Genomic DNA, 14,484 nt, shown 5'->3' with positions numbered 1-14,484 from the left:
CTCGCTGGCGGCCTACTACTGCGGCAAATCTGTCAGGAACGCTCGGTACGTACTACCTCGGAGTGCCGTTCAGCTCATACGTCAATTCTAGTTCATACAGGTTTATGTAGCACGCACAGGATTTCGCAAAGCATCGTTATGCACGTACGGTAACGGAGCTGAAATATAACCTTTCACTTCGTAGCAAATAATTAGGTGGCGAGTACTTAGCACTTTCCATGGTTTGGGAAAGTATTTTAGTCTCATATCCATTTCAGCGCAGCTCATGACTTCATCCGGTGAAAATGGCACGGTCCATACGTCCGCACGTCCTATCTGTTCCTATGCTAACAAACGGGTTGACCCTCCTCCTGGCGCCATCTTGAAAAGCACGGCGCGCCACCTATAGTTCGTGGGCATTGCGAATATTTCAACATTGCAACAATGACCCTACCTGAAAGACGGCATGGCATCGCGCGAGCGAGGCACGTCATTTACGTGGATGATATAGCAACATTTTTTGAAACGATAATATTAAATTGCAGGTCACATTATTAAGGGTGGAACAAGACACCTCAGAGGAAAACATTGATCACACGGAGAGAAATGGCAAAGCGTGTGGCGTCTACTGCGCACCCGAAAATGTAGGTCTACCTGTATTGTGGAGAACAACGAGAAGACGACCATCGAAGACAAGGCGAAACGCTGAAGTCGAACTTAACAGCCACACCATCCCAACGATCGATAAAAAAGTCACAGTTTCACCGCGAGGGTGAAGCAATGAATGCGATAGCAACAAATTGTAGTGTTACACGAAGTGAGGCTGGCAGCTAACTGTTTTATATCCGATCTCGCGTAACTACAAAACGATGGTGTAAGAAAATACAGCCGCTCCAGGGAGCGATGCTCTCCGCATAGTCACTTCGCGTTGAGAGCGCAGCACGTAGAAGGGTATACGAGCCGCCCGCCCCGCTGTGATGGCTTTCGAGATAGCGCGCGCGCCAGCGATCACGACCGCGCCCTTCGATTCAAAGTTCAAAGTTGCTCCTCGCGCGACACTGCCCCCCCCCCCTCACTCGTGTCTTCACTTCTTTTAAGCCTCGTTAAAAACGGGCGCGGCGTTTCCTGTCTGCTTCGACGGCAGGCCTCTCGAGCGGGGTGATGTTATCGCATGCACCCTGGTGGTGTTCGTTTGAACTCTGCTTCAGCCGCGTTCGTCGCCGCCGCTCGCGCGCTTTTACCCACGCTAGAACATACAATTCGCGGGGGGATCTTATCAATTTGGACTTCATACCGGAAGGACATGACGGCAACAACGCCTAAGGCCCATACCAGGCGCATATTTCAGAAAAATTCCAACTTCGTGAAAACGTAATTCCTAACCCGCGTTTTCACGATTGCGCGATGGTTCTTTCGTTGGGCCTTTCTAGAGGCTGACGAACGATGGAAAGAAGCAGGACACGCGGATTAAGCCCGAACACAGCTTTTTGGAGACGACGGCTCCCTATCAAAAACTGCACGCTTAAGTTAGGTGGGAACATCGCGTAATGAGAAACAAAGAAAGACAGAAACAAAGAAAAAAAAATAGCATTGCATAATGAGAGAGAAAGAAGGAAAGAATGAAAGAAGCACCTCCGGCACGCCCACAAGCTTCGCCTGACATCGTTAGCCCGATAGGAGAGGGCGCCTGATTTTTCGTATCAATGAACTTACCCCGACTCGGAGTATTGCATGTTTACAGGCTATTGTTTCAAGTTATCCTTCGCTGAATCACATAAAGGGGTCAGAATCCTTCCACTCGCTAGCAACTATAAAAATTCAGCGCATTTCCCGAACATCATAAAGGTGCCGTCGAGGTCTCAGGGAGGAGAGGAAATCAGGCCCGCGATTTTCGTCTTCAATTTGCTTGAGACATACTCGCCGGTGAGCTGAATCTTTACTGTCTGTATTGTTACGTTGTGATTAAGTCGCACTTAGAAGCTGGTGCACAGGTCAAGGCTTGAAAAATGCTTCGTGTACTCACGAGAAATCTTTAGCGGTTAAGCGCGTTGTAGTCGCTGTGTCGGTGGCATGCACTTTTTAAACACTTTTATTGAAATCATTCTTCGAATTGAAAGTCGCCCTTGTATTACGGAGTCGCTACATTGCTTACAATTAGACTAACAATAGCGACCAGTCTATACGAATGAGAAATCTTGATGCCGCATGCAGAGAAACACAACGTGTTTACTAATCTGGTAAATGGACGTTTAAAAAAAAGGAGGGGGCGAAAAGTCTTTTACACTGATCACCACACTAATTGCGCAAGTACTACAGATTCTAGGAAAAAAACCCTTTCACGTGTACACTGCGTTTAGTTTTTCTTTCGTTTGATTTGCTACACAGCATGACATGATTTTCTTCACCACAGATTATTCGCTATGAAGGCCTACGTCGTCTTGGCACTCCTCATCCTGGGCCATTTGTGTCGTAAGTACCAACACTGTCCACTGCCTCCTCTTCTTCGTTATGCACGTTACCTTTTTGGTTACCTTTCACTCATGAGTATGTTCTGCATCAGGAGGCAGATGCCAGGCGGGTTCCAGATTTTGCCTTTGCATCTAGAAAACCTACTAATATTCGTGATTTGTCTAGTGATCAGCCCTCAGAAGTACTTCCTCTGACATTCTGTAAATACATGGCGCCCCTATCCCATAAATTTATTATTTTAAAATTTCTTATTATTATAACTTTTTCGTGAAAAGATGTTGCCATCTATGTTATAGGTGACCTAATCTATTTGTTTTATATTCAGTTTCATAGTAAAGGCATGTGCTATTTCGAAATAAGCCCAACTAGTAAGAAAATCATTGGCGTCAAATTGAATAACTTGTCATTATTCGATGGGCATAAAAATGATATTACCTGTCCGGATAAGTTTTGTAATTTCGTCTCTTTGGCTTCAGAAGTTCAACTTTGTTGAAGTATATTGCTGGCTTGTTCTGACCTGCGCACGAGTCTGCGAGTCGGCTTTGGGGAATATAAAAAAAATTCACGCAGAATATCCTTTGGTAGTTACCTCAGGGATGCGTAAGCGTAGAATTTTACTGTAGGTTGTATCATTCCCTAGAACGTTATTTTCAGGCGGCATCGACATGGCGTCTTTCAACTTCTTTGTAGCGTTCGTCAGCCTCTGGAACGGCCCCAAAGAAGGTCATCCCGTGACCACTGAAATGCTAGTTTGGCTTAAATTTCCAAGAAGTCTCAATTTTCATTGTGTGTACAATCCTCTGTGTAGGCTTTACATCCTTTGTCCTATAGAGAGGTCGTGTGTTCCATTATCACGAAAGTCAAAGGAGCCTAAAGCATTCTTTTAGATTTTTTATTGCACCGCGGGTCAAACGTATTCATATCGTTCCCATATATTCACATGTATTCACATTGGTTCACACACAGTGGTTAAGACAGTGCCTTTCGTAACCAGGGTGCTTCGTTTCCAACCCTAAACCGCCAAGGCAGCTCATTGCGTTTTACAGATTTTTTTTTAGAGCAGCGATCGTTTAACGTGACTGTTGGACGGACGGACAGTTTTTCTGTTAAGTCCGCATTGAAATACGTACTATTTAGAATTTGGAAATAATATGTATCCAGCCATTGTCTCCACCCTATTTCGTATGAAGAGCGTATTCAGCACATTGGATTGTTGAAACGTGAGAAGACTATCTCATTGCCAATCGTGCACGCAGACCCCTGTCGAAGGCAATTAATCAGGCTATCTAACGCGATCAAAGTACAGTGCGTTATTTTGCGCCAGTGTTTTGTGTAGCGGAGAATTCATTCCATTGATGCAATGTCGTTACTGTATTGAAGCATAAAACGCGTGTCTGTAATAATGGCCACTCTGAAATACTATTTCTTCATTAATTATTCTTTCACCATCTTCCACGCATTCATTTGAATGTCAGTGCAATTCACATGTGTGTGTCATTTTTCTTTCCGTGCAACAGATATTCAAGCAGCCACGCTGAGCAAGCCAGCAACGAGCACGGACGACGCGAAGAAGCTGCTCACCGAGAAACTTTCCCATTCCATCATGGAACACCGTGAAGAACTTCTCGATGCTCTCAAGGCAATCGACAGCACAGGCGACGGAACCGATGAGCAGATCTTGCCAGCCCTACTTGTGCCCATAATTACGGCAATTGCCGGCGGCGCTGTATCCGGAGCTGTTGGAGCCGGTGTGGCGATAGCCGTTCAGAAAGGCTGAATGTATCTTCCATGGCATCATTTTCAGTACAATAAATTATTCCACATTTACCATCCGGAAGTGGTCTGTAATTTAGCAATGAACGCGTTCATAAATAAAACATATTGCGATGGTCAACCACTCCCGATTTGCAGTGGAATGCACAATTTGCAGTCATAACATTATTTCTGCTACATCCAACTGACACACTGGTACAAATGTGTGCCCATGTGAATGCAAGTGGACCGGATTCACTGGAGAGTGGTGGCATGTGTTGGGGAACGGTCTGTCGCCGACGTAGCCGGTGGTCGTCTTCCGTAAACACTCAATGAGAACACCACAGTTTTTTAGGGGCGTAGCTCCTCTTAATCTAACCTTGTCCCATGTCAGGCGTAACCGGCAGTCGGCAGTTTCTCCCGAACAGTATAATAGATGGCGCTGTCTCATAGAAGTACATACAAACTGCAGTTGACTGATGATATTCTAGATGGCGCTGTACACAATCTGTGTTGGTCCAATAGAAGTGTGTGCAATAGTGCGCTTGTGTGAATCGTCACTAGATGGCGGTGGAAGTGCCGCTACTCTCCGATCGGCTGCTGCGCGGGCTGTGCCTGGGTGCGCGGGGAACGAGTGCCTCTCTCTGTCTCCTGGATCGTCGCCGTACGTGTCGGATCGTTGGTGGGGCATGGACGAAGGGGAGCGGCGGGCGCGGAGGGCCGCGGCGGCTCGTGCTCGTCGCCAGGATCCCGCGGTGCGAGCCTGAGAAGCGGCGGTGAAGCGAGCGCGGCGCCTGGCGGATCCCGTGACTGTGCGCGCCAATGACGCCGCGGCGCAGCGTGCACTCCGAGCATCGGACCCCGAAAGGCGAGCCCAAGAAGCGGCGGCGAACCGAGCGCGGCGCCTGGCAGACCTTGATGGTGCTCGTGCGCGGGAAGCGGCGACCAAACGGCGCCAGCGGTCTCACATTCAAGGAGCTGACGCGCGGTTCGAGCGGGAATTTCTCGCTCATTCGTTTGGCCACAGTTGCGACGTGTGTGATCGACTTTGGTTCGATAATAACCTCACCGCGGTGTTTCACACTCTTTATATGATGTACTGGGCGAATTTCACGGAATAGGAACAGTTTCACGGTTTACCAATGATTCCCTCCGGAGCTTCGCCCGACTCATCATCATTCACCCCGTGGATATGCTGTGATTTTTTACAATGTGTTGTTTAGAAGAACTGATTGCTGGGGCGAGATGGTAATGCATTATGTGAAAACTGCGCGAAAAACGTAAAGATGCGCTTGTGTCGTCCGTTTCTCCTTTTCTCTACGTTTTTCGCGCAGTTTTGACATAGTGTTGTTTAGGAAATATTTGCGCTTCTATATAGCGCCGGCTACTACTTCTCACACATAATGTGAATAATGGAAACGACATACATTGTAAAAAGTTAAATAAGATCGCATCTATATAAAGAGAGCTTCTATAATTCAGTCAAGCCGAAAAAAAGAAAACACCTAAGCACGAAGTCTAGGACACCAAATACAGTCCTTGAACACGGGATGTCGTTGGAGCCAACGCTTCGTTAAGCGGACTTGCCTTCTTTAAGGCTGCCGTTGTAGCCTTGAAGGAGATAAGTCCGTTTGTCGAAACGTCGACTCTTGCGACCGCCTGTGTTCAAAAATTTTTCATCTCTTCAAGCTTCCATCGTACCCTGAACGTCTGTATTTTTCGAAAATACAATCCAGAGACATAACATATAGCCACACGAGCACCAAACATTTAACTAATAACGCTGCACATAAAGTCCAGTCGCATGAGAACAAGAATAAAAAAAAAATGAAGACAGTTTCGTACCAGGGGTGCCAGACCTGATGGAAGTGCGGAGCTGGTGGGCCGTCTTGGTTTCTTTTTAGTTCTCCCTTCTTCTTTTCTCTTCTCTTTGTTTTCTCTATGTCTTTTTTGTCTCTGCTTATTTCTATTTATTTATTTCTCTCTCTCTCGCTTTCTTCCCTTTCTTTCTTCCTATTTCTCTCTTTCTCATTCTTTCTGTGCGATGTTTTACTCTCTCGCCTCCTCCTTTCCTCCTCACCCTCACTTCTCTTTCTCAACTCCTTGCTATACTATACTATACTATACTATACTATACTATACTATACTATACTATACTATACTATACTATACTATACTATACTATACAAGGCCATACTATACTATACTATACAAGGCCATACTATGCTACGCTCTGCTAGCGTGCCTGTAAAGCAGACGAAATCAGTTGGTTTATAAGCCCAACTGATTTCGTCGGCATTGCACGGTCCTGTGCGCCACCGAAATACCTTGGCGTTCCATTGGATGCATATAAGTCAAGCGCACATTATTGGAAAGGACGTGTACCTAGCCTAAAGCGTTACGCCCAGACGTTTATTCCCCATAACCTCTCCATTTTTGGCAGAGCTAAAGCATGCAATCTATTCCTGGTGACAAAATTATTCTACGTACTGCAAATACTACATTGTTCCAGGGTTTACATTCAGAAGTTTCACCGAATCTTTGATACCTTTATTTGGTCATCAAGTTACGAGCCGATGAGGCGTGGCAATGTTTTTAGACCAGTTTGTGCAGGTGGTCTTGGGTTGGTGCATCTCTCTATTAGACAATTGGTGTCTCGTTTTTTCTATTTTCGGGACTGTGATCATCCGCTGCTTCGAACATTCTTACAAGTGAATCTCGTCGATGTTTTACCAAGTTTAGTGGTATCTTCTAATTGTGCCTCGCCTCCCTATTTGCAAGGATTCATGCGTGAAGTGTATGAATCAGTGCGGTTTTTGACAGTAAGATTCTATAATGACTATTTAGTCTCTAGTTCACGAAAAGATCTATGTAATGCCATATTAGATATGTTGTTTCCTGCACCTTTGTACTGCTCACTATATGTTGGATTGCCTGGACACGACGTGCTTGTGCGTGTGAAGAAAATGCCTATTTCACCAATATTCAAGACATTCTTTTACAAAGTGCATACACAGACGCTGCCTGTAAAGACATGGTTAAGCAGCAAAGACATCTTTTATCTTTAGTTAATTGTCACCTCTGTGAAGTTCCGGAAACCATAGAACATTGCTTCGTCAGTTGTAAAGACGCCATACTCTTTTGGGACGTTCTACAAAGGGCTTTAAAAAAAAAACTCGATTTAAATTCGTATAGCATACGTTATCTCGTGCCACCCAAAAGCCATTCTATGCCTGTTGACATGCTATTACTAATGGGTATGCACAGTTTATGGAAAACTCGCATGTTAGAAAGGCATATGCGGAACCCATGGTATCGTCAGAGTTGCATTTCATTCAAATGGCTCCTCAGCTAAAATACTTTTATCAACAATTAGAGTTTCAACCGGACTGGTTTCCACTCTTCATGAAATGAATAGCTTTAATACCCTTTTAGGACTTCTGTGTAACGCTTGTACGCTGGTAGAGGCCGCCTTGAGTATGTTTGCTATGTATGCTAACTACGCACATTTGTAATAAATACCATGACAAAAAAGCCCGTATAGCCGAGCGGTTTGGACGCTCGCCTTCGGATCGTGGGTGCGCGGGTTCGAATCCCACCTCGGCAGGTGTTTTTTGCCATCAAGAATTTTTCTGTTTATTGTTTTTTCTATCTGTTTCTTTCTCTCTCTCTCTGTACTCGTTGTCTCGTCCTTCAGAGTTACTGCATCCAGCGCCGGACGAATCGGCGCACGTGTTCTGGGAGCAAAGCAGGAGGGGAAGAAGAGGACGAAGAGAGCGCGTGCCGGTTCATGATAACGATTATTTCTGTTCACCTGTCCCAGACCAATGCTCGGCTTAACTGGAGCACTGATACTTTTTTTTTTGTAAGGCACTGACTTCAGTGACTGTTTCTAGACTTGGAGCGGGTTTGGCTGCATGTACGTGGTGCTCATTTTTTCTTCCTTTTTTTCTATTGACCCTCTTTACATTTCTTCTATCATGATCGTAGTTAAACAACTAGCGCTTACAATTGGCACAAACTTTGGTTACATGTGCAAAGAAATAATTTACAGTCAAAGCGACACATAATGCGCCATGGTTAAAGTATATATACATTAAATGATTTGTAACCATGTCTAGTAAATTGTTAGCTCAATAATTTCCGACAATATTACTCGCTTTTAGAAATTTGTTAAATGAAATAGTGGCCCTTATTGTATTGCATATGCTAGCCATCGAACAAAGATATTCATGTGACTGAAGGGCCTTCGATGCAGTGCGAAAAACTGTGTATTACTTGTAGCCTTTGTTCGTCGTATCGAGGGTATTTTAATAAGAGAAGTTGAATGTCCTCATCCACGTGGCTGCAGGTATGCCGTGGACTTTGTGCCCGTGTAATCTTGTATAAAAGGTTATTTGTATACGCGGTACATAGACGGCGGTAAGGTCCCTTGATAATTTGCAAGTAGTACCGCCACTCCTTGAACTCTGCCGCCGCGCGACCTCCTCGGCCATCGCACCTGCAGCAAGAAGGCTTAATATAGTTGTGCATATTTTATGATATCACAAGGAGAGCGTCACGGCTTGGCGAAGAAGCAGTGGCTACACAGAACTGGCTGGAAGAACTTTGTTCCAAAAAAGCACAGTGTTGTTTCATGATAGTGATATTGAAATTAAGTAATGCACATATCGCTGATCCCTGAGCTGTGCCTTCTGGGAAGACTGCTAACTTGTCGCTGGGCCACCTTCTAGGGCCTACTGTTGACATTCGATTGAAAGGAAGTTAATGACGTATACTTCTAGTCTCTTTTCCCGTAGTTTGTGCCTTGCAGGTTCTTCAACGCGGCCTCGTCGGAGACCTCGTCGACACCTCATTGCAGCTAGACTAGCACTCTGATAGCACTGAGGTTGTCGATGACCCAATCTTTGGCGGGATTCTAGCTACAATGTTCAAGCCTATCGTCTAAAAGCACCGCATCTTCTTTGGATAGAAAGCTGCCGAGTAGGCACCTCACGGCTCCAGTGAGTGACATGAGTTTCTGAACAGGATATTTATGTATCTTCCATTCTGACCCAGCAAACATTTCGACAATACGTACCATGGCATCAGGAATAATTGGCATGGAATATGATGCGGGAAACAACTTGGCAGTGAAAATTTCCATCTACATTATATCAGCGTTCGACAAGATATTTAGGCCAACCTTATCAGTTCCCATGCTCGCTTAACATTGTAATCGTTATAATCTACAGCCATCTGGCGGCACTAGTGTGAATTTCCGCCATGTTCAAGGCTAAGCGCAGTTCGTATGTGCATCCCACCAAACGGCACCCCCAATTGTGAAACTCCACACAAAAAAAGGACTACAAATAAGACGCTTCAGCACGATCATCAGCTCGAACTCGTCATCAGTTCGGGGAGAACTGATGACGAGCTCGAGCTGCCCGTTTTGCATGTTCCGTACGTATCAACGTGCGATGGATGATAAGAACCACGATGCCCTCTTGTTACAGTGTGCCGTCTTGCTGCGATACAGCAAATGGGGATCATGATAAAAATATGAATGAAGGCTTCCGGGAGACCTTATCTCCGTGAAATATTTCCTGGCTGCCGACGATAATCAGCACAGCCTTCCCGTCCTCCGGCTATACCGCCCACAACTGGCGCCATGTTTCCGTGCGCCGTTCTCATGAAATACAACATGTGACAGCATCGGCGCTCTTTATCAGGGAACAGTGTTTCACGCCATGCCAGAAACAGACACTTTTTTGCTGCCGTGTGCTTGCGCAGAAAAGGCGGCTTCACTTATGAGCTTTAAAGCCGCATGGCGGCTGCTCGCGCATAGACGCGTTGCCCTTTTTGTCTTTAATTTGTTTATTCTATCGCGATAAGAGGCACATGTCATCGATTCTCCCCGAACGGGCCAATCGTGCTACAGCGTGTTGTTTGTACAGTGGAATCTCGTATACGTTTTTCATGGGAACCGTTAAAGAAAACGTATTTCGCAAAAATCGTATTAACCAAAGATGATAAAAAAAAAATGAAAATATGGATACGAAGTCAGCAACTTACTTTTATTGAGCAACATTGAAGTATCTGGCCAATTTGCGCAGCACTTTCTTCTTTTCAACACCGGACACAGCGGCCGCGCCTGGCAGCGATCTCTTCGCCACAAAACCGATGCTGCTGAGGCCTCAGCAGCACTGCAACGTACAAGTCATGGCTTGTTGGAACGCGGTTTGAGCAAGTATACTGAAGAATAAACATATAATTTATAAATATATCAGTCAAGGTCCACTTTCGCGGTCGTATTGTCCAATTTCTGGCAGAAATGTGGTTGTACTAAACGCATGAAAATGCACTATTTCCAAGGGACGTTGGTGGGAATGAAAAGACAAACGTATTAGGCTGAAAAACGTATTATACATAATCGTATCTAAGAGATTACACTATAGTTTGTTTTAGATTGTGGAGTTCCACCACAGTTGGCACCGTTTCGTGGGGCGCTTTGCACGCACATTGCTTCACTGTGCATAGCTTTCAAGCATTCCATGTGGCGTGAAATGTTATCAGATGCTTCAAATATGTCTGACCCTTTTGCGGATAAAGCGGAAAAATGCTCTTCCGGGAAATGGACTCCATTCGACTGTGGGTGCGGTATTGTTGGTTGGCCGAGGTATTTTGGCAAGCATTGAAGCGGCGTCGCAAAAGCTGGGTCTTGCTGAAACGGGTTGGCACTGCAAGGCGCCCGAAGGCCACGAAGGCGAGGGTGTGAAAAACGAATTACCTTGACCTATCATGTTATTAGCATATATCTGAAAGACGCTACATAACATAACCAGCCAATCCACATATACGTCTTGGAGCAAGTACGCTTCTGATGTTCACTTTTCACGTGGGTGAGGTGCAAAAATTCTTGAAATCTTAATTGTGTGGCAGCTATTCTATATATAACTTATATGCCAATGATGATCTGTGCTTGCACTAATTACGCCAATGATTAACAAGGCCTTGCACTCGAGCCACTAAAAATTCGTCGTGACATTTTCCTTTTGTCACTATTCCACAAAATCATCCGCACCAACATGATGTCATCTGTTCACCTTAATCATGGTAATCTAACTCCACGTCGACTACATAACAACTTTAGCTTATCACGCATGTAGTACGGTGAAACTCACGTTTAAACCTATCGGCTCCTCCACGAGCGATTCGTTTGTGGAATAACCTATTAGGTGGTCTCGCATCAGAGCGAGATCACGCAAAGTTCTTAAACAATCTTAAAAAAAAAAGATTTATGCACCGAAATTTGATGTATGGCGTTTTCACATTCATCCGGGCCTGAAATACTGTTACCGGTATGTTTTTTCTTCTTTTTTTCACCTATTTTTATTTTTTCCTTTGTGTTCATTTATTCGCGTAAAACTCTTTCGGCAGTTTTCATTTTCTTGTTAAACTGTTGCTGTTTAAATAGGTACTTTTATGTTATCTTTTGTGCAACGCCTTCACACACTACACTTTGTTTCTTTAGTATATTTTGCATATCTACGTTCGTGTGTTCATTCACATTTTCTGTAATAATCAATATTTCACCTATGTATATTTATCTCTATTTTGTGCATGCAGTATTGCCCCCCTTACACAATGCCGCACGAGGGCCCTGTAAGGTACTCATCAATAAATAAATACTGGAGAGAAGTATCAGTTTTGAGGAACAAAGAAGGGAATACAATTATATTTACAAGAATATGTACACTGCACAAGAATATTGCAGATGACTTCTGCGGAATCCCGCGAGGTGGCGTGCTACAAAAGGGTGGTTGTCAATTATTCATTTCATACATAGTGCACAAGAATGTACTACACTGCCGCTTATGAAACACGCTTTGAAAGAGGTCAGTAGCGCTTTCTTATCTCCTATCGTCGCTGCGCCTAGTCGTGTCACACGATAAAGCCTCATCGCAACGATACTTCCCAGAACGCAGGAGATGGCTAGAAACGCTTTATTCCAAACATTCAAAACAGAAATACAAAGATTATTTCCTACCGCATTGCTTCGCTCTCAACCAAGGCACGCTTAAATAAGACTCGGTGACGAACATTTAGCTTCGTTGTCGTTGCGAGGCAGTTCTTTACAAATAATAACTGTTAACGAAACCGGTAAGAAATTCCAGTAATGCGGCAAGGTCCTTACACACTCGCCTGGCATTTCTGATGCACCGAATGCATATCAAGAAAGCAGACAGAAGCAAACAGTTGTAGCAGCGACAGCAATACGACTCGGACAGAAACCTCCAACATGGCGCCGCATCGGTATAGCTTCTTCAAACCTCCGACGGATGGCAGCGATTTTGCATAAGGCTTTTATAGGCCTTATGCAAAATCGTTTTTGCAACGCTTTTCAGGTTGAATTGTGAACGGCTTTCGCCGTTAAGGCTCTCACACGCGCTGTCGCCAGGCGCACTGCATTCATACCACGCCTGAATGCAGTGGAACCTTCTTGAGTGTTTGCGAATCTGCGATCAGATTCTACGCACGACCCGTGTGATGGGATTATTTATAGATCTAACGGAAGCACCAGCGATTAGGCTGGAATTTACGATCACGCATGTAAAAAGCCAATGTGCTTTCCGGACGATCAGGTTATCGACGACCGACGAATGCGCTCGCTGCTCCCGTTGTATGCGGTGTGTCACGTCTCTTGCTGCGGGCGCAAGTTCGCCCAGTAAAGCGTACAATACAGTATTTACCGGATCTAGTTTTGCACTCTTCACCTCCGCAACCACGTGACAATATGAACAGCCCCATGGACGTCTCCAACGTCCATTTTATAATATAACTGCTCGGGTTTTATGTGCTAAAACCACGTTATGATTATGACACGGGGGGGGGGGGGGGACTACGGAGTGAATTTCGACCACCTAGGGTTCTTTAACGTGCACCTAAATCTAAGCACACGGGTGTTCTTTGCATTTCGCCTGCATGCAAATGCGGACGCCGTGGCCAGGAATCGAACCCGGGCCTTCCAAATACAATTTTGATTTCACCACAAGAAAATAACACGCTGCGCAGTATTACAGGCATTTACCGTGGAATTTTCTCGAAATGAAGGTAAAATGCTCATCAATAGCAAATGATGGGATTCCTTAATTTAAGGAGCACCTGTGGTTCTTTAAGTGCTCCTCAATGAAAGTATGCAAATCCGTTTTTGCTACCTGCGTCACTGGAATGCAGCTGCGGGTGCCGGATTTCAAAGCCGTTGCCTTTTTCTCTGTAGTAAATCGTCATCCCCACTGAACCATGCATGCACCGTCTTGATTAGTAAGAAAACACAACAATAAAGAATCATTAAACTTCTAGAGCTTTTCATTTGTTGGAGAATATGTAGGAAAGGCAAACTAGCATGTAATCATCAATAGCAATCTCTGAAATCTTACGCATGCCTATGCAATCATTACGCATTACGTATTACGCCATTATCGCGCACAGGCATGCAATAATTGCACACCTTTGCATTATAAATACAGCACAAGGTAATGGGTTCCAACTGTGCTGACTGCAGGCACATTGCAATAATGTGTATTGCAAAACGTTATCGAATATTTTGACCCTGGGTACAACAAAAAAATCTAAGTAGTTTGAGCTTGAGAGCTTCACGTTGTATTATTCGGTGTGCATGTAGATCTGTTTTATACCTACTTCAGATCACAGGAATGCTATATCTTGTAAAATATAAAAATAAAGGCATTTTAAAGGGTCAGAATTGACCACATACTGCGGTGACCCACCACTTTTTCACCCAAAAATTTGAAAACGTGTGTTACAGCAGTTAGCCGCAGCCTTATGTACGTAAAGGATTAGTGTGCATGCTAAGTGACATCCGATAATTTCACGTAAAAGGCGACGCTTGCGTAGACGTGCAACTGCTTTCTCGTTGATATTTACAGGGAGAGGCCTTATTGTCTTGCGTGTGAATGCAACAAGGCAGCATTTTCCAGGAGACAGCTCTAAACACTCATTTTGCAAGTACAACGCTGTCCTCATAGATGCCTTTTAAATCCAAGCTCGCGTTGAGGCTTGCCACGACACACGGCCGGATACGTGGTATCATCTGCATAGATAAATACTCGGAATGTCTTGAGCAACCCACCGGATAAGGCGATAGTCAGTGAACCCAAGCAAGCGTATGAGAAAAAGGTCAAAACAGGATAAATTACACATACTGAGTGGATTCAGTGCGATACAACGAGGACAGAGGTGAAGAAGGGACACCAGCGCTGGTGTTCGTGTCCCTTCTTCACG

General features: G+C 44.7%; 1 protein-coding gene across 1 annotated transcript; it reads left to right on the top strand.

Moving 5' to 3' along the window:
• The first annotated feature begins 2,377 nt into the window (after positions 1-2,377).
• LOC119406896 (uncharacterized) lies at positions 2,378-4,280 on the top strand. The gene is made up of 2 exons (XM_037673670.2): positions 2,378-2,448; positions 3,966-4,280. The coding sequence occupies exons 1-2, from the start codon at positions 2,400-2,402 to the stop codon at positions 4,223-4,225; spliced, it is 309 nt and encodes a 102-aa protein (XP_037529598.1). The 5' UTR covers positions 2,378-2,399; the 3' UTR covers positions 4,226-4,280.
• Positions 4,281-14,484: the final 10,204 nt, after the last annotated feature.

The sequence above is a fragment of the Rhipicephalus sanguineus genome, chromosome 10, assembly GCF_013339695.2.
Source record: "Rhipicephalus sanguineus isolate Rsan-2018 chromosome 10, BIME_Rsan_1.4, whole genome shotgun sequence".
In the NCBI taxonomy this organism is placed as follows: Eukaryota; Metazoa; Arthropoda; class Arachnida; order Ixodida; family Ixodidae; genus Rhipicephalus; species Rhipicephalus sanguineus.
The sequence above is the reverse complement of the archived record's forward strand: the minus strand, read 5'-3'. Positions and strand labels throughout refer to the sequence as shown.

Excerpts from the sequence above, each read along its gene's own strand:
- LOC119406896 (XM_037673670.2), top strand. The coding sequence starts at position 2,400 with ATGAAGGCCTACGTCGTCTTGGCACTCCTCATCCTGGGCCATTTGTGT. Across the intron at positions 2,449-3,965 it reads CATCCTGGGCCATTTGTGTC|ATATTCAAGCAGCCACGCTG; the intron begins GTAAGTACCAAC and ends TCCGTGCAACAG.